Source organism: Leucoraja erinacea, chromosome 8, assembly GCF_028641065.1.
Source record: "Leucoraja erinacea ecotype New England chromosome 8, Leri_hhj_1, whole genome shotgun sequence".
NCBI lineage: Eukaryota > Metazoa > Chordata > Chondrichthyes > Rajiformes > Rajidae > Leucoraja > Leucoraja erinaceus.
This window is the reverse complement of record NC_073384.1, coordinates 73,479,037-73,492,714: the sequence shown is the minus strand read 5'-3', so window position 1 is coordinate 73,492,714 and position 13,678 is coordinate 73,479,037. Positions and strand designations below refer to the sequence as shown.

Genomic DNA, 13,678 nt, shown 5'->3' with positions numbered 1-13,678 from the left:
TATGAAAGGGGAATAGTAACCATTTCATTGGCAAGTTATCCTTAGTTTAGTCTGAAGAAGGGTCTCGACCCGAAACATCACCATTTCCTTCGCTCCATAGATGCTGCCTCACCTGCTGAGTTTTCCAACATTTTTTTCAATTTTCTTCGATTTTTCCAGCATCTGCAGTTCTTTCTTAAACATTAATTTAGTTTAGTTCAGTTTAGTTTATTGTCACGTGTACCCAGGTACAGTGAAAAGTTTTTGTTGCCTGCTAGCCAGTCAGCGGAAAGACAATACATGATTTCAATCAAACCATTTACAGTTTATAGATACTTGACAAGGGAATAACATTCATCATAGTTAAATGAATTAATTGAATGAATGAATGCATGAATGAATGAATGAATACGTTTATTGGCCAAGTATTCACATACAAGGAATTTGCCTTGGTGCTCCGCCTGCAAGTGACAACGTGACATACAGTGATAGTTAGGAATGACACATAAAACATTAAAAATAAAACATTATTGATTAAGCACATTAAGTAAGATGATGACGTAAAAATGTTGCTGTAGGAATAGAGATTTAAGAGTATGGAGTGATTGTAATATGATTGTATATCTCCTTCTGTGGTTAGCACGCAAATAGTTGCCTGGGTTGGGCAGCATCACCCCAGACTGGACCCTTTCTCCCATCTCCAGAATTCCCAATTTATCTGTACTCTTTCCGCTGACTTTATACCTTCTCTCAATCTATTAATTGCTAACTGTCGGTGGGACATTGATCACTTGATTTTACCACTCCGCTCACGTGCTTTAACCTACTGCCATCTAAATAAACAGCGGTCCACTCACTAACAACCAAGCCTGAAACTACTATCAAACTTGCCAACAAGGTTAATGCTATTGAACTGTCATGAACTGACCTCTATCCTGTAAAAGCCAAATGCCAGCTCTTAGTCACATCCCTATGGACCATGGCTTCACTATGCAATATCAGGCCATTGTCCACCACATAGTTATGGACCTCAATAGCATCTAGTTTTGGACAGCCCCAGGATTACAGAGCCTATTCTACCTTCTGCCTAATATCCACAAGCAGGACTTCCCTGGCAATCCTGCTCGTGCCCCATTGAAAACATAACTCCTTACTTTGACTCCGTTCTTTCTTCCCTGGTCCAGTCCGCTCCCACTTAAATCTGTGACACTCGAGTTGCAATCCATCACTTTGAGGATTTCCAATTCCCTGGTCTAATCATTCCATCTCACCATGGATGAACATCCCAACACCATCAGACCTTTAAGCACTCCACCGTTCAAATAAACCCCGAACTACATCGACTTGGGGGGGTCATTGTTTTTGTCTTTGCACAATTATTTTTTTTTATATATGCACTGAACTTTTTGTTGTTTTTTATTATATCTGTTACATATCTGTTGTGATGCTGCAAGTAAGAATGTCATTGTTCCATTTCAGGACATATGACAAGAAAACACTATTGACTTGACTCTTGGCTGTGCATCTTGGTCGCACACCAGCATAGACTCTCAAGCATTTTCATCAGATCACAGTTGTAGGTATGAGCAAACATGTGTGTCCAAGCTACTTCCTCTCATATAAGCTTTCCATTCAATTCTCATGTTCAGTTCTCGTCCATTCAATTCTCATCTTCCATTCAGTTCCTTCATCTTCATCACATTTGGTCCAATTACACACAGGTGCCTCTGAAATGTTACCCGACTTCCAAAACTGTGGCTTCCACTCTGCCACGAAAAGCAGAACACAATACCCACGCCTCTATGCTCATCCCTGGACAGCATAAGAACAGTGTGTAGGAAAGGATTGCGGATGCTGGTTTAAATCGAAGATAGACAAAAAATGCGGGACAGGCAGCATCTTTGGAGAGCAGGAATGGGTGACGTTTCGGGTCGAGGCCCTTCCGCAGACTGATGTCAGGGGAGTGAGCAGTACAGAGATGTAGTCAGACAATAAGACCGGTTGGAGAACTGGGAAGGAGGAGGGGATGGAGAGAGAGGGAAGGCAAGGGCTACTTGAAGCTGGAAGTAGTGTAAGAACAGTTTTCCTCTGGTCTTCACCCTATCAGCCTCTGCATTGAACACATTATCCTTGGTGAACTCTGCCAGCCCCAACATAATTCCTTCATCAGACATATTCCCATCCCTCCCCATTCAACATTTTGAAGGGATCACGCACTCCACAACTCTTTCCCCTTTGCCTCCCGCACCCTATCATGTGGCACTTTTGCATGCAACCACAGGAGGTGCAGTACTTGTCCATTTACCTTTTTCATTCTCACTATCCAAACAATCTTTCCAGAGGAAGCAGTGGTTCTCTTGAACTGGAGGGGAGCGCTCCGTTTCGCTGGCCCGTGGCAGCCGGCAGCCTGAAGCCGCGCGCGGTCTGCACAGCTCCAGCTGGCGCGGCGTCTACAGCCCGGGATCCCTCGTGGGGGACCCGGGGGAAGAAGAAGCCATCACTGCCGGCCCGCGGCCAACTTCTACCGCGGGCCCGGCGTGAACTTACTATCACCCCTGGAGGGGAGCTTCGACCGCCAGCCCTGCAGACTGCGGTGCTTCTGTCTGCGGCGCGGCGGGGATTTTAAATCTTCGACCGCCGGCCTGCGGCCTACACCAACTTAAAACTGCAGTCTCCAGTGGGGAAGAGCCGACTCTGGACTTACCTGGACTTGTACCTTGTCCTTTACCATCTGGACGCCCGCAGCAACGGCTGCGGAGGGTTGAGGTCCCGCGGGGGAAAATGGAGGAGGACGGGCCAAATTGTGTGTCTTCCACCACAGTGATGAATGCTGTGGTGGATGTTTATGTTAAACTTTTATTGTGTTTTTGTGTGTGTTCTTTATAATTGTACCGCTGCTGACATATTCATTACACTTGCACTTATGTGCAATGTGACAAATAAACCGTATTGTATTGTATTGAACCTTTTCCAATCTAGTCTACTGCACTCAATGTTCACAATGCAGCCTCCTCTACATTGGGGAAGCCAAACGCACATTGGGTGAGGACTTTGCAGAGCACCTGTGCTCAGTCTGCAGGAGTGAGCCTAGGCGTCCAATTGCCTGCCAGTTTAACTATCCACCCTACTCACAATCTCATTGTGCACTCTTGCTGTGTAACAATGAGGTCCAATGCAAGTTTGGAGAACAGCATCTCATTTTTCATCTGGGCACACTGCAGCCTGCAGGACTCGATATTGATATCTTTAGTTAACTTTTTGTTTCTGTTTGTTTTGGAACTTGCTATTTTAACTTGCCATCACATTTTTTACTTACATTTCCATGTCTGACCTGCTGGACATGCCTATCTTTGACAGTTCTGCTGACAGATCCCATGCCGTTAACTCTTTCCCTTTTGCTGCCTGACCTGTTGAGATTTCTAGTGTTTCTAATCTTGCAACTTGTCCACTTTGGAGTCTAATCTCCATTTCCTTTAAACAGGGCGGTCAAGGTGGCACAGGGGTAGAGTTGCTGCCTTACAATGCTTACAGCGCCAGACACCCGGGTTCGATCCTGACTACAGGGTGCTGTCTGTGGGGAGTTTGTACGTTCTCCCCATGACCTGCGCGGGTTTTCTCCAAGATCTTCGGTTTCCTCCCACGTTCCAAAGACGTACAGGCTTGTAGGTTAATTGGCATGGCAAATGTAAAAATCGTCTTTATTATGTGTGTAGGATAGTGTTAATGTGCAGGGATCGCTGGTCAGTGCGGACACGGACACGGTGGGCCGAAGGGCCTGTTTCCATGCTGCATCTCTAAACTAAACAAATCCGTCGAAAGAGAATGTCGAAGTGTAATTGATTTTAAAGCAATGTAAAATAGAATATAGATCCAACTTTTCAACCATAATTTATTTCTAGAAGAGCAATCAATTTTATTTATTGATAATGGTTTCATAATTAGTTCTTCAATTCTAGGATAAGTCTTCTTCTTATTCTTGCGTATGGCGTGCACAGCCTAAAGTTGTTCTATTTGATCTATTTGTTTGTGCACGACGGGTTGATTGCATTAATCAAAACAGGGTGGACCACTCGAAGATTGCAAATTCCACACCCAAGGATACGTTAAACTTTGTAACAATTTGATTTTAATTTTCATTAGTAGTAGGCCCCCCTCGGTCATGACTGACCATGGGTGATGCATGCAAGTTTGCAGGTGATGTGTGGTCGGATGCAAGCCTGGGCGATGTCATATGGAGGACAGGCTGTTGCCCATGCAACACGTCCCCCCTCTCCACGTCGCTGATCGAACAGCAGGGCCTTTACAGTTTTCATTAAATGTACATAAATCTGCTATGGAGAATGTGATTCCTTGTATCATCCTTTCCCCAGCAACTGGGCAAATGTGACCAATTTTGAAAATATAGATATGGATGACATCTGCACGTGTGCACACTTTTAAAATATCACTTTTAACTTTGCTAGGAAAAATCACTGAATGAAGTTCAGGAAGCCATTAAGTATCCTAAACTGAAGGAGGCAATTGCTGAATTTGTTAACACATTATTAGATTCATGAATGGTGTATATAATACTTGTTAAAAAGTCCTTGACAAGTCACTCTTATATTAGCTAATCTACTGATTAACAATAAAAACTTTCAAATGATTGCAAGATTAGAATTGAAATCAGTGTGCCCAGATGTTGTACACAAAATGGATTATCTATATATTTGAAAAATGGGCACATTATTAATGCTAACGTTGTCGTAATTTGTAACTTTCCCAACTTTAGTTGAATTTGGAGTCAACATACCGTGTCATACGTTCTGATGGGGTTGAGGTAACTTTCACTGGAGTTTGTCCCAATGCTGGAAAGTCTGGACAGTAAGCCTGTGGCTGCAGGTGAATAGCCTTCATGGTATTGCTCAATATTGAACAGATGAGCAATTATATGAATACCTAAATATTGGAAAACAAATACTTCATTCGTTACATTTTTGACTATTGAAATGGACGTGCTCAATTGTCTGAAGGTTTAAAACAAGAAATGTAATTTCAGATATTATATTGTAAAGTCAATGACTTTGCTACAGATGCAAAATAACCTCTGAAAAGGAACTTAAGATCTTTGTTATTTATTAATATATCCCAATTTGCTAATTTTCCTTTGAGAAAAAATTATTGCACTTGGCCTTGCACTCAAATAGCAACTAGATTGTAATTTTGAAGAGACACGGTTCCATCCCAGAAACACACACTTTAGTTCATACAGTTATTTGCCCTGAGTGTGAAATGATGGACCAGCAAATGCCAGCTCAAAGAACAGGCGTTGACTGCACCTTGATCTGGAAGAGCAACAGAGAAAAGCATTGGCATCTTCATCAGAAGTGAATCTTGGCTTCTCTACCAGAATACATCTCGACTGGAGTGATGATAATGACCAGGACATCAAGAAGTTAATTCACTCTAAATACAATGAGAAGCATAGATGGTCAGAACATTTCTCCCCCCCCCCTCCTCCCCGGGAGGAAATGTCAAAGACCTGAGGGCATGGTTTTAAGTGAGAGAGGCAAAGTGAAAGATGTGCAGGACAGGTTTTTTTACAGAGAGTAGTGCTCACAAGGTCATAAGTGAAAGGAGTAGAATTTGACCATTCGGCCCATCAAGTCTACTCCGCCATTCAATCAGATTCAGATTCAGATTCAACTTTAATTGTCATTGTCAGTGTACAGTACAGAGACAACGAAATGCAGTTAGCATCTCCCTGGAAGAGCGACATAGAATATGATTTCAATAAATAAATCTATTTACATGTATACAGACATAGTGTTTTTCCTGTGGGAGGAGTGCGGGGGGGGTGATTGGCAGTCACCGAGGTACAGTGTTGAGTAGTGTAACAGCTGCAGGGAAGAAGCTGTTCCTGGACCTGCTGGTCCGGCAACGGAGAGACCTGTAGCGCCTCCCGGATGGTAGGAGGGTAAACAGTCCATGGTTGGGGTGAGAGCAGTCTTTGGCGATGCTGAGCGCCCTCCGCAGACAACGCTTGCTCTGGACAGACTCAATGGAGGGGAGCGAGGAACCGGTGATGCGTTGGGCAATTTTCACCACCCTCTGCAGTGCTTTCCGGTCGGAGACAAAGCCGTTGCCGTACCATACTGTGATACAGTTGGTAAGGATGCTCTCGATGGTGCAGCGGTAGAAGTTCACCAGGATCTGAGGAGACAGATGGACCTTCTTCAGCCTCCTCAGGAAGAAGAGACGCTGGTGAGCCTTCTTGACCAGAGTTGAGGTATTGTGGGTCCAAGAGAGGTCATCGGAGATGTTGACCCCCAGGAACCTGAAGCTAGAAACACGTTCCACCTCCGTCCCATTAATGTGGATGGGGGTGTGCGTGCCGCCCCTAGACTTCCTGAAGTCTGCAATGAGCTCCTTGGTCTTCTTGTAGTTAAGGGCCAGGTTGTTGTCAGCGCACCATGCTGCTAGGAGCTGGACCTCCTCCCTATAGGCCAACTCATCATTGTTGCTGATGAGGCCAATCACCGTTGTATCATCTGCATACTTGATGTGGTGTTAGTACCATGTAAAGGTGTGCGGTCATAGGTGAAGAGGGAGTAGAGGAGAGGGCTCAGCACACTGCCCTGTGGAACGCCGGTGTTCAGGGTGAGGGTTGAAGAGGTGTGCTTGTCTAACCTAACAGACTGGGGTCTGTTGGTTAGAAAGTCCAGTATCCAGTTGCAGAGGGAGGGGTCGATGCCCAGGTTACCGAGTTTGGTGATCAGTTTAGAGGGTATAATGGTGTTGAATGCTGAGCTGTAATCGATGAACAGCATTCTTACGTAAGTGTCTCTGTTGTCGAGGTGGGAGAGGGAGGAGTGAAGTGCCGTTGAGATGGCATCCTCCGTACTCCTGTTTTTGCGGTAGGCAAACTGATAGGGATCCAATGTGCGGGGTAGGCAGCCTTTGAGGTGTGCCAGGACCAGCCTCTCGAAGCACTTGGTGATGATGGGGGTAAGTGCAACTGGGCGGAAGTCGTTGAGGCTTGCTGCAGTGGAGTGTTTTGGCATCGATACGATGGAGGTGGTTTTAAGGCACGTGGGGACAACTGCTTGGGCAAGTGACAGGTTGAAGATGTCAGTCCAGACGTCTGTCAGCTACGCAGCACAGGCCCCGAGGACGCGCCCGGGGATGCCGTCAGGGCCAGCAGCCTTACGTGCCAATCATGGCTGATCTATCTCTGCCTCCTAACCCCATTTTTCTGCTTTCCCCCCATAACCTCTGACACCTGCACTAATCAAGAATCTATCTATCTCTGCCTTAAAAATATCCACTGACTTGGCCTCCACAGCCTTCTGTGTGGCAAAGAATTCCACAGATTCACCACCCTCTGACGAAAGAAAGTTCCCTTCATCTCCTTCTAAAAGAACGTCCTTTAATTCTGAGGCTATGACCTCTAGTCCTAGACTCTCCCACTAGTGGAAACATCCTTTCCACATCCACTCTGTCCAAGCCTTTCACTATTCTTTATGTTTCATTGAGGTCAACCCTCATTGTGTTGCCCATTGATCTGTAGTCACATGGATGGAGGATCACATCCAGTTAACCAAGCACCCATAGGCATGTCAACCAGAAGCTACCAACCTGGAAATGATTTAATTCCGCACGGCACTTCATTAGCACTTTCTAACTCGTTTTTCTTCAAGACAACGAGGGATTGGAAAACCCTACCAGCCAGCATCAGAGATCTCCAAAACATCAACACACACAAAGGTGCAACTCCAAACATCTCCATCTCGACTAGCATGTCCAAAACCATCATAGTAGCAAAGTTACAAAATTTTGAGATTTAAAAAATCAAGTCTGTAATTTATCCCATCAGATAAAGCATAAAAAGAAGTTTAATTTGACACATAATTCACTTTCATATCTCAAGTATTTAAAAAGTTATGGCCATTTTCATACTCGGAAATAAGCAAGGAAATAAGATGCAAATAAGCATCTTGTTCCCTATTGATTTTCTATGGACATAACAAAAAAGCTGTGATCGTGTGCAGTCAAAAGCCCATAACCTTCTTAAAAATTAAGAGAACTGAATGAAATTTTCAGTTATCGTAGATTGAACCATTCTGAAACAAATATAAAATAATCTTACTTGGATGACCTGAAATTAAAGCATATAATTAGTTAGTTACCCAATTGTAGCTAATTTCAAACTTCAATTACTAGATCTAAACATCTATCCATTTCTTAATAAATTATTAACATTTTTAAATAGCCTAAGTGTCCAAATAATATTCATAAATAATTCACAATAAAACATGATTTTTAAATCTCATTTACATTAATTTATAGGCCAAATGGAAGGAATTTAGTGTTCAATTGCTGTAAATTAAAGTCCATTTTAAATCAGCTTTCTACTGGGATCCTGTGAACGCGCTGGTTTAGAACGTTCACATTGCGGTAGATTTGTGCCTCAAATGCCCAGAAAAATACTGCGGGATATAATGGGCCCAAAATGAGCTACTCGCAATATTAAACTTTGTATAAAGGGATCTTAAGAAGCCCTTTTTAATGTAAAAATAAACAGCCTACCTTCTGTTGTCTGCTCTATGCGACCCTGACGGCTGCCGGTGGTCGCGGGTTTAGAGATTGATTTTTAAACTACTATAACTATTATACAAGGCCTTTAAAACTAATAATAGCTTTTGCGACGGGGTCTTCCAGCGATTTTTCGTTAATAATTAACTAGGCTGAACATCTTCGATTGGAACAGCCTAGAGAAAATCGCGTTTTAAACCCGCCCCCCTCTAAACGGCGCCAAAATCGCGCGCACGGGCTGGGACAGATTTTCAGCGACGTTTCAGGTAGGCTTTGCAACATACCTAATCATAGTGCTGAGTGATGCTTTACCTAGAGCTTTTCAGCGTACTACATCCAGATCCAGATCAAGATCCAACGAAGAAAATAGATAGTGGGTGGAAAGAGCATTTGAAATCCAACATCTAGTTGATAAGCTTGACATCCATTGGATCTGGTTGACACTGGGCAAGGAAACTATTGTTTAAACCATCCACTTGTTAAGTTCAGCAGAACCTCTGATATGATACGATAGAACTTTATTTATCCCAGGAGGGAAATTGATCTGCCAACAGTCAAAAAACACAACAAGATACATGAAACATGAAATGAAAGTGACGAGTGGAAAGGATTGGGGATGTGCAAAGATTGGATGAGGGGAGACAGTCTACCCCATGACAGAAGGGGGAGGAGTTGTACAGTTTGATAGCCACAGGGAAGAAGGATCTCCTGTGGTGTTCTGTGCTGCATCTTGGTGGAACCAGTCTGTTGCTGAAGGTGCTCCTCAGGTTGACCAGTGTGTCATGGAGGGGGTGAGCTGTGTTGTCCGGGATGCTCCGCAGTTTGAGGAACATCCTCCCCTCCAAAACCACCTCCCATGAATCCAACTCCAACTCCGCCCCCAGGACGGAGCCAGCCTTCCTGATGAGTTTGTTAATCCTGTTGGCGTCTGCTGCCTTAGCCCTGCTGCCCTGCCTTTGTTGCCTCCTGTTATATCTTCCCCGTCCCATGTCCACCTCACCACAAATGCCACAATTATTGAGCAAATGTCATTGGATTGAACTATTGCAAATACAAGTTGGTCGTAACGAGAACAGAGGGGAAGGAATGAGTGGGTTAACCACGGTCCCCGTGACCGCGAAAGGTTCCTCTCCGAGATCCCCGGCCTCCTCCCACACTCCAAACGCGTACAGGTTTGTAGGTCAACCAGCCCGGTACAAATGTAAACTGTCCCTAGTTTGTGCAGGACAGTGTTAATGTGTGGGGATCGCTGGTCGGCGCGGACTTGGTGGGCCGAGGGATGCTTCCGTGCTGTATCTCTAAACTAAACCAAACTAAACAGTGAAGAGGTTGCTTACACTAGTGGGAGTCCAGGAACAGAGGCCATACTGTAGCCTCAGAATAAAAGGTGGTAATAAGAGATGAGGAGGGATGTCTTTAGTCAGGGGGTGGTGAATCTGTGGAATTCGTTGCCACAGAAGGTTGTGGAGGCCAATGGATATTTTTAAGGCAGAGATAGATAGATTCTTGATTAGTACGGGTGTCAGGGGTTATGGGGAGAAGGGTAGGTTGAGAGGGGAAGATATGTTTACAACTGGATCTAGATGAGTTTGAGGGGGAGGGGGAAGAAATGGCAAATAGTGAGGTGTTGCACTTAGGTGTGTCAAAACAGAACTTGACTTACACAGTAAATGGTAGATCTCTGCAGGCTGCTGTAGAACGAAGAGATCTTAGAGTACTGGTGTTTAAGAAGAATGCAGATACTGGAAAATCAAAGGTAGACAAAAATGCTGGAGAAACTCAGTGGGTGAGGCAGCATCTATGGAGTGAAGGAAATAGGCTACGTTTCGGGTTGAGACCCTTCTTCAGACTGATGTGACGGTGGGTAGGGGACGGGAAGAAGAAAGGAAGAGGTGGAGACAGTGGGCTGAGGGAGAGCTGGGAAGGGGAGGAGAAAGCAGGGACTATCTGAAATTGGAGGTCAATGTTCATGTTCACTGGGGTGTAAACATTGACTTCTCCAATTTCAGACAGTCCCTGTCCCTGGGAAGGGGAGGAGAAAGCAGGGACTATCTGAAATTGGAGGTCAATGTTCATGTTCACTGGGGTGTAAACATTGACTTCTCCAATTTCAGATAGTCCCTGCTTTCTCCTCTCCTTCCCAAATCTCGCTCAGCCTATTGTCTCCGCATCTTCCTTTCTTATTCCCACCAGAAAGGTATCGACCCGAAACGTCGCCTATTTCCTTCGCTCCATAGATGCTGCCTCACCCGTTGAGTTTCTCCAGCATTTTTGTCTACCATGGAGTACTGGTGCATGGTTCCCTGGGAGTGGTATTTGACGTGGACATGGTGGTGAATAGGTGGATGGCTTGCTTGCCTTCATTGGGAAGGGTGTTGGCTACAAAGGATGGGACATCATGATGTAGCTGCACAAGCCATTGCTCAGACCACTTTTGCAGTACTGTGTGCAGTTCTGGTCACGCAGCTACAGGAAAGATGTCCTATATAACCATATAACAATTACAGCGGGGAAACAGGCCATCTCGGCCCTACAAGTCCGTGCCGAACAATTATTTTCCCCTAGTCCCATCTACCTGCACTCAGACCAAAACCCTCCATTCCTTTCCCGTCCATATACCTATCCAATTTATTTTTAAAATGATAAAATCAAACCTGCCTCCACCACTTCCGCTGGAAGCTTATTCCACACAGCACCACTCTCTGAGTAAAGAAGTTCCTCCTCATGTTACCCCTAAACTTCTGTCCCTTAATTCTGAAGTCATGTCCTCTTGTTTGAATCTTCCCTATTCTCAAAGGGAAAAGCTTGTCCACGTTAACTCTGTCTATCCCTCTCATCATTTTAAAGACCTCTATCAAGTCCCCCCTTAACCTTCTGCGCTCCAGAGAATAAAGACCTAACTTATTCAACCTTTCTCTGTAACTTAGTTGCTGAAACCCAGGCAACATTCTAGTAAATCTCCTCTGTACTCTCTCTATTTTGTTGACATCCTTCCTATAATTAGGCGACCAAAGTTGTACACCATATTCCAGAATTGGTCTCACCAATGCCTTGTACAATTTTAACATTACATCCCAACTTCTATACACAATGCTCTGATTTATAAAGGCCAGCACACCAAAAGCTTTCTTTACCACCCTATCTACATGAGATTCCACTTTCAGGGAACTGTGCACAGTTATTCCTGGATCCCTCTGTTCAATTGCATTCCTCAACACTACCATTTACCATGTATGTCCTATTTTGATTTGTCCTGCCAAGATGTAGCACCTCACACTTATCAGCATTAAACTCCATCTGCCATCTTTCAGCCCATTCTTCCAAATGGCCTAAATCGCTCTGTAGACTTTGGAAATCTACTTCATTATCCACCACACCACCTATCTTAGTATCATCTGCATACTTACTAATCCAATTTACCACACCTTCATCCAGATCATTGATGTACATGACAAACAACAGTGGACCCAACACAGTTCCCTGAGGCACCCCACTAGTCACCTGCCTCCAACCTGACAAACAGCCATTCACCATATCCTTCCTATAGTTGATCTCAGAACCAACGATAGAACCAGGCAGGTCCCAAGGCCCTCCCCTTCTCCCTTGGACTGAGATCCAATCAATTTCCCTCCAATAACACTCTGCTCCTCCACCTGTCAAAACCTGTCCTCATCCTCAACAACTTCTCTTTTGATTTGTCTCGCTCTTTCCAAGCTTACGTTGTAGCCGTGTGCAATCCCGTGGGCCCCAGCTACAGTCTGCCTATTTGTCAGTTACGTCAATCAGTCCTTGTTGCAACTATACTTTTTCGGCTACTTCGACAACTGCATCAGGGCTGCTTCCTGCATCTTTGCAGAACTCTTTTGTTTCATTAACTCCGGCGCTAACCTCCACCCTGTCCTTAGATTCCCTTGGTCAATCTCTGACAACTCTCTCCCCTGTCTTGATCTTTCTGTCTGTACCACAAGCCAAGTTCTGCCAGGTGGGGATGTCAACTATAAACCTACTGACACCCACAGTTACTTGGACGACACGTCCTATCACCTTGCCTCTTGCAAAGACGCAATCTTCTCTTCTCAATTTCTCTGCTGCAGCTGATCCCAAGATGAGGCTTTCCATTCTAGGGCATTCGAGATGTCCTCTTTGATACGTAAACATGGTTTACCCTCTGCTGTCAGAGAGGGACCCCTCACCCGCGTCTCCTCTGTGTCCTGTAGTTCTGCGTTTGCTCCCCCTCTCAAGGATAGAGTTCCCCAGCTCCTCACTTTTCATTCCAACAGTCTCCGCGTCCAACACATCATCTTCCCACATTTCCATCACCTCCAACGTGATCCCACCACCAGTCACATCATAGGCCAAGCGTAGACTCAAGGGCCTGTCCCACTTGGGCGTCATTTACGCGACATCATTTAAGTGCCACGACGCACGCATGGTGCGCATTACGCGCGCATGGTCCGTGGGGACGAGGGCAGTGATGGGCGGTCGCACGCGGCGCCCCAGGATTTTGGGATGTACAAAATCTTCGTGCGCCATCTGTGTGATGCGCAAATGATGCCCGTGGGACAGGCCCTTCAGTAACCATCTCGCCGAACAGTTGCGCCCCAGTCCACCAAGGCCTACTGGATCTCCCGGCTGCTAACCATTGTAAGTCCTCTTCCATTTCCCATAATGACCTTTCTATGCTTGGCCTCCATTGCCAGAGTGAGGCCATATGTAAAGTGGAGGAACGGCACCTCATGTTCAGCTTGGGAAGCCTACAGACCAATTATATGAACATTTAATTTTCCAGTTGTAAGGGCTTGTCCCACTTAGGCGATTTCTTCGGCGACTGCCGGCGATTGTCACAGTCGGAAAAGCAGCGACTGGACCCTCCCCCCCCCTACGACAATGTCTACAACAACCTACCCACCTAGTCAACGTCAAACTACGGCAAGCTACCGACAACCGGCGAGTTAATCGTCGCAACTTAGGACGTCTACCTAGGACAACACCTACGACAACCTACCACCCCACAGGCGACAACCTATGACAACACAAGTCAACCTACGTCCACCCGTGACAAGCTATGACAAGCTACGACCCTGTCGGCGGCAACTGAAGGCAACTGAAGACAATTCAGTTGCCG

General features: G+C 45.3%; 1 protein-coding gene across 1 annotated transcript in view; it reads right to left on the bottom strand.

Moving 5' to 3' along the window:
* Positions 1 to 13,678, bottom strand: part of LOC129699892 (NADPH oxidase 3-like) — a 43,850-nt gene that overhangs the window by 23,242 nt on the left and 6,930 nt on the right. The window contains exon 5 of the mRNA XM_055640031.1: positions 4,772 to 4,917. Coding sequence (XP_055496006.1) covers positions 4,772 to 4,917 — 146 coding nt within the window. The remainder of the gene's footprint in view (positions 1 to 4,771; positions 4,918 to 13,678) is intronic.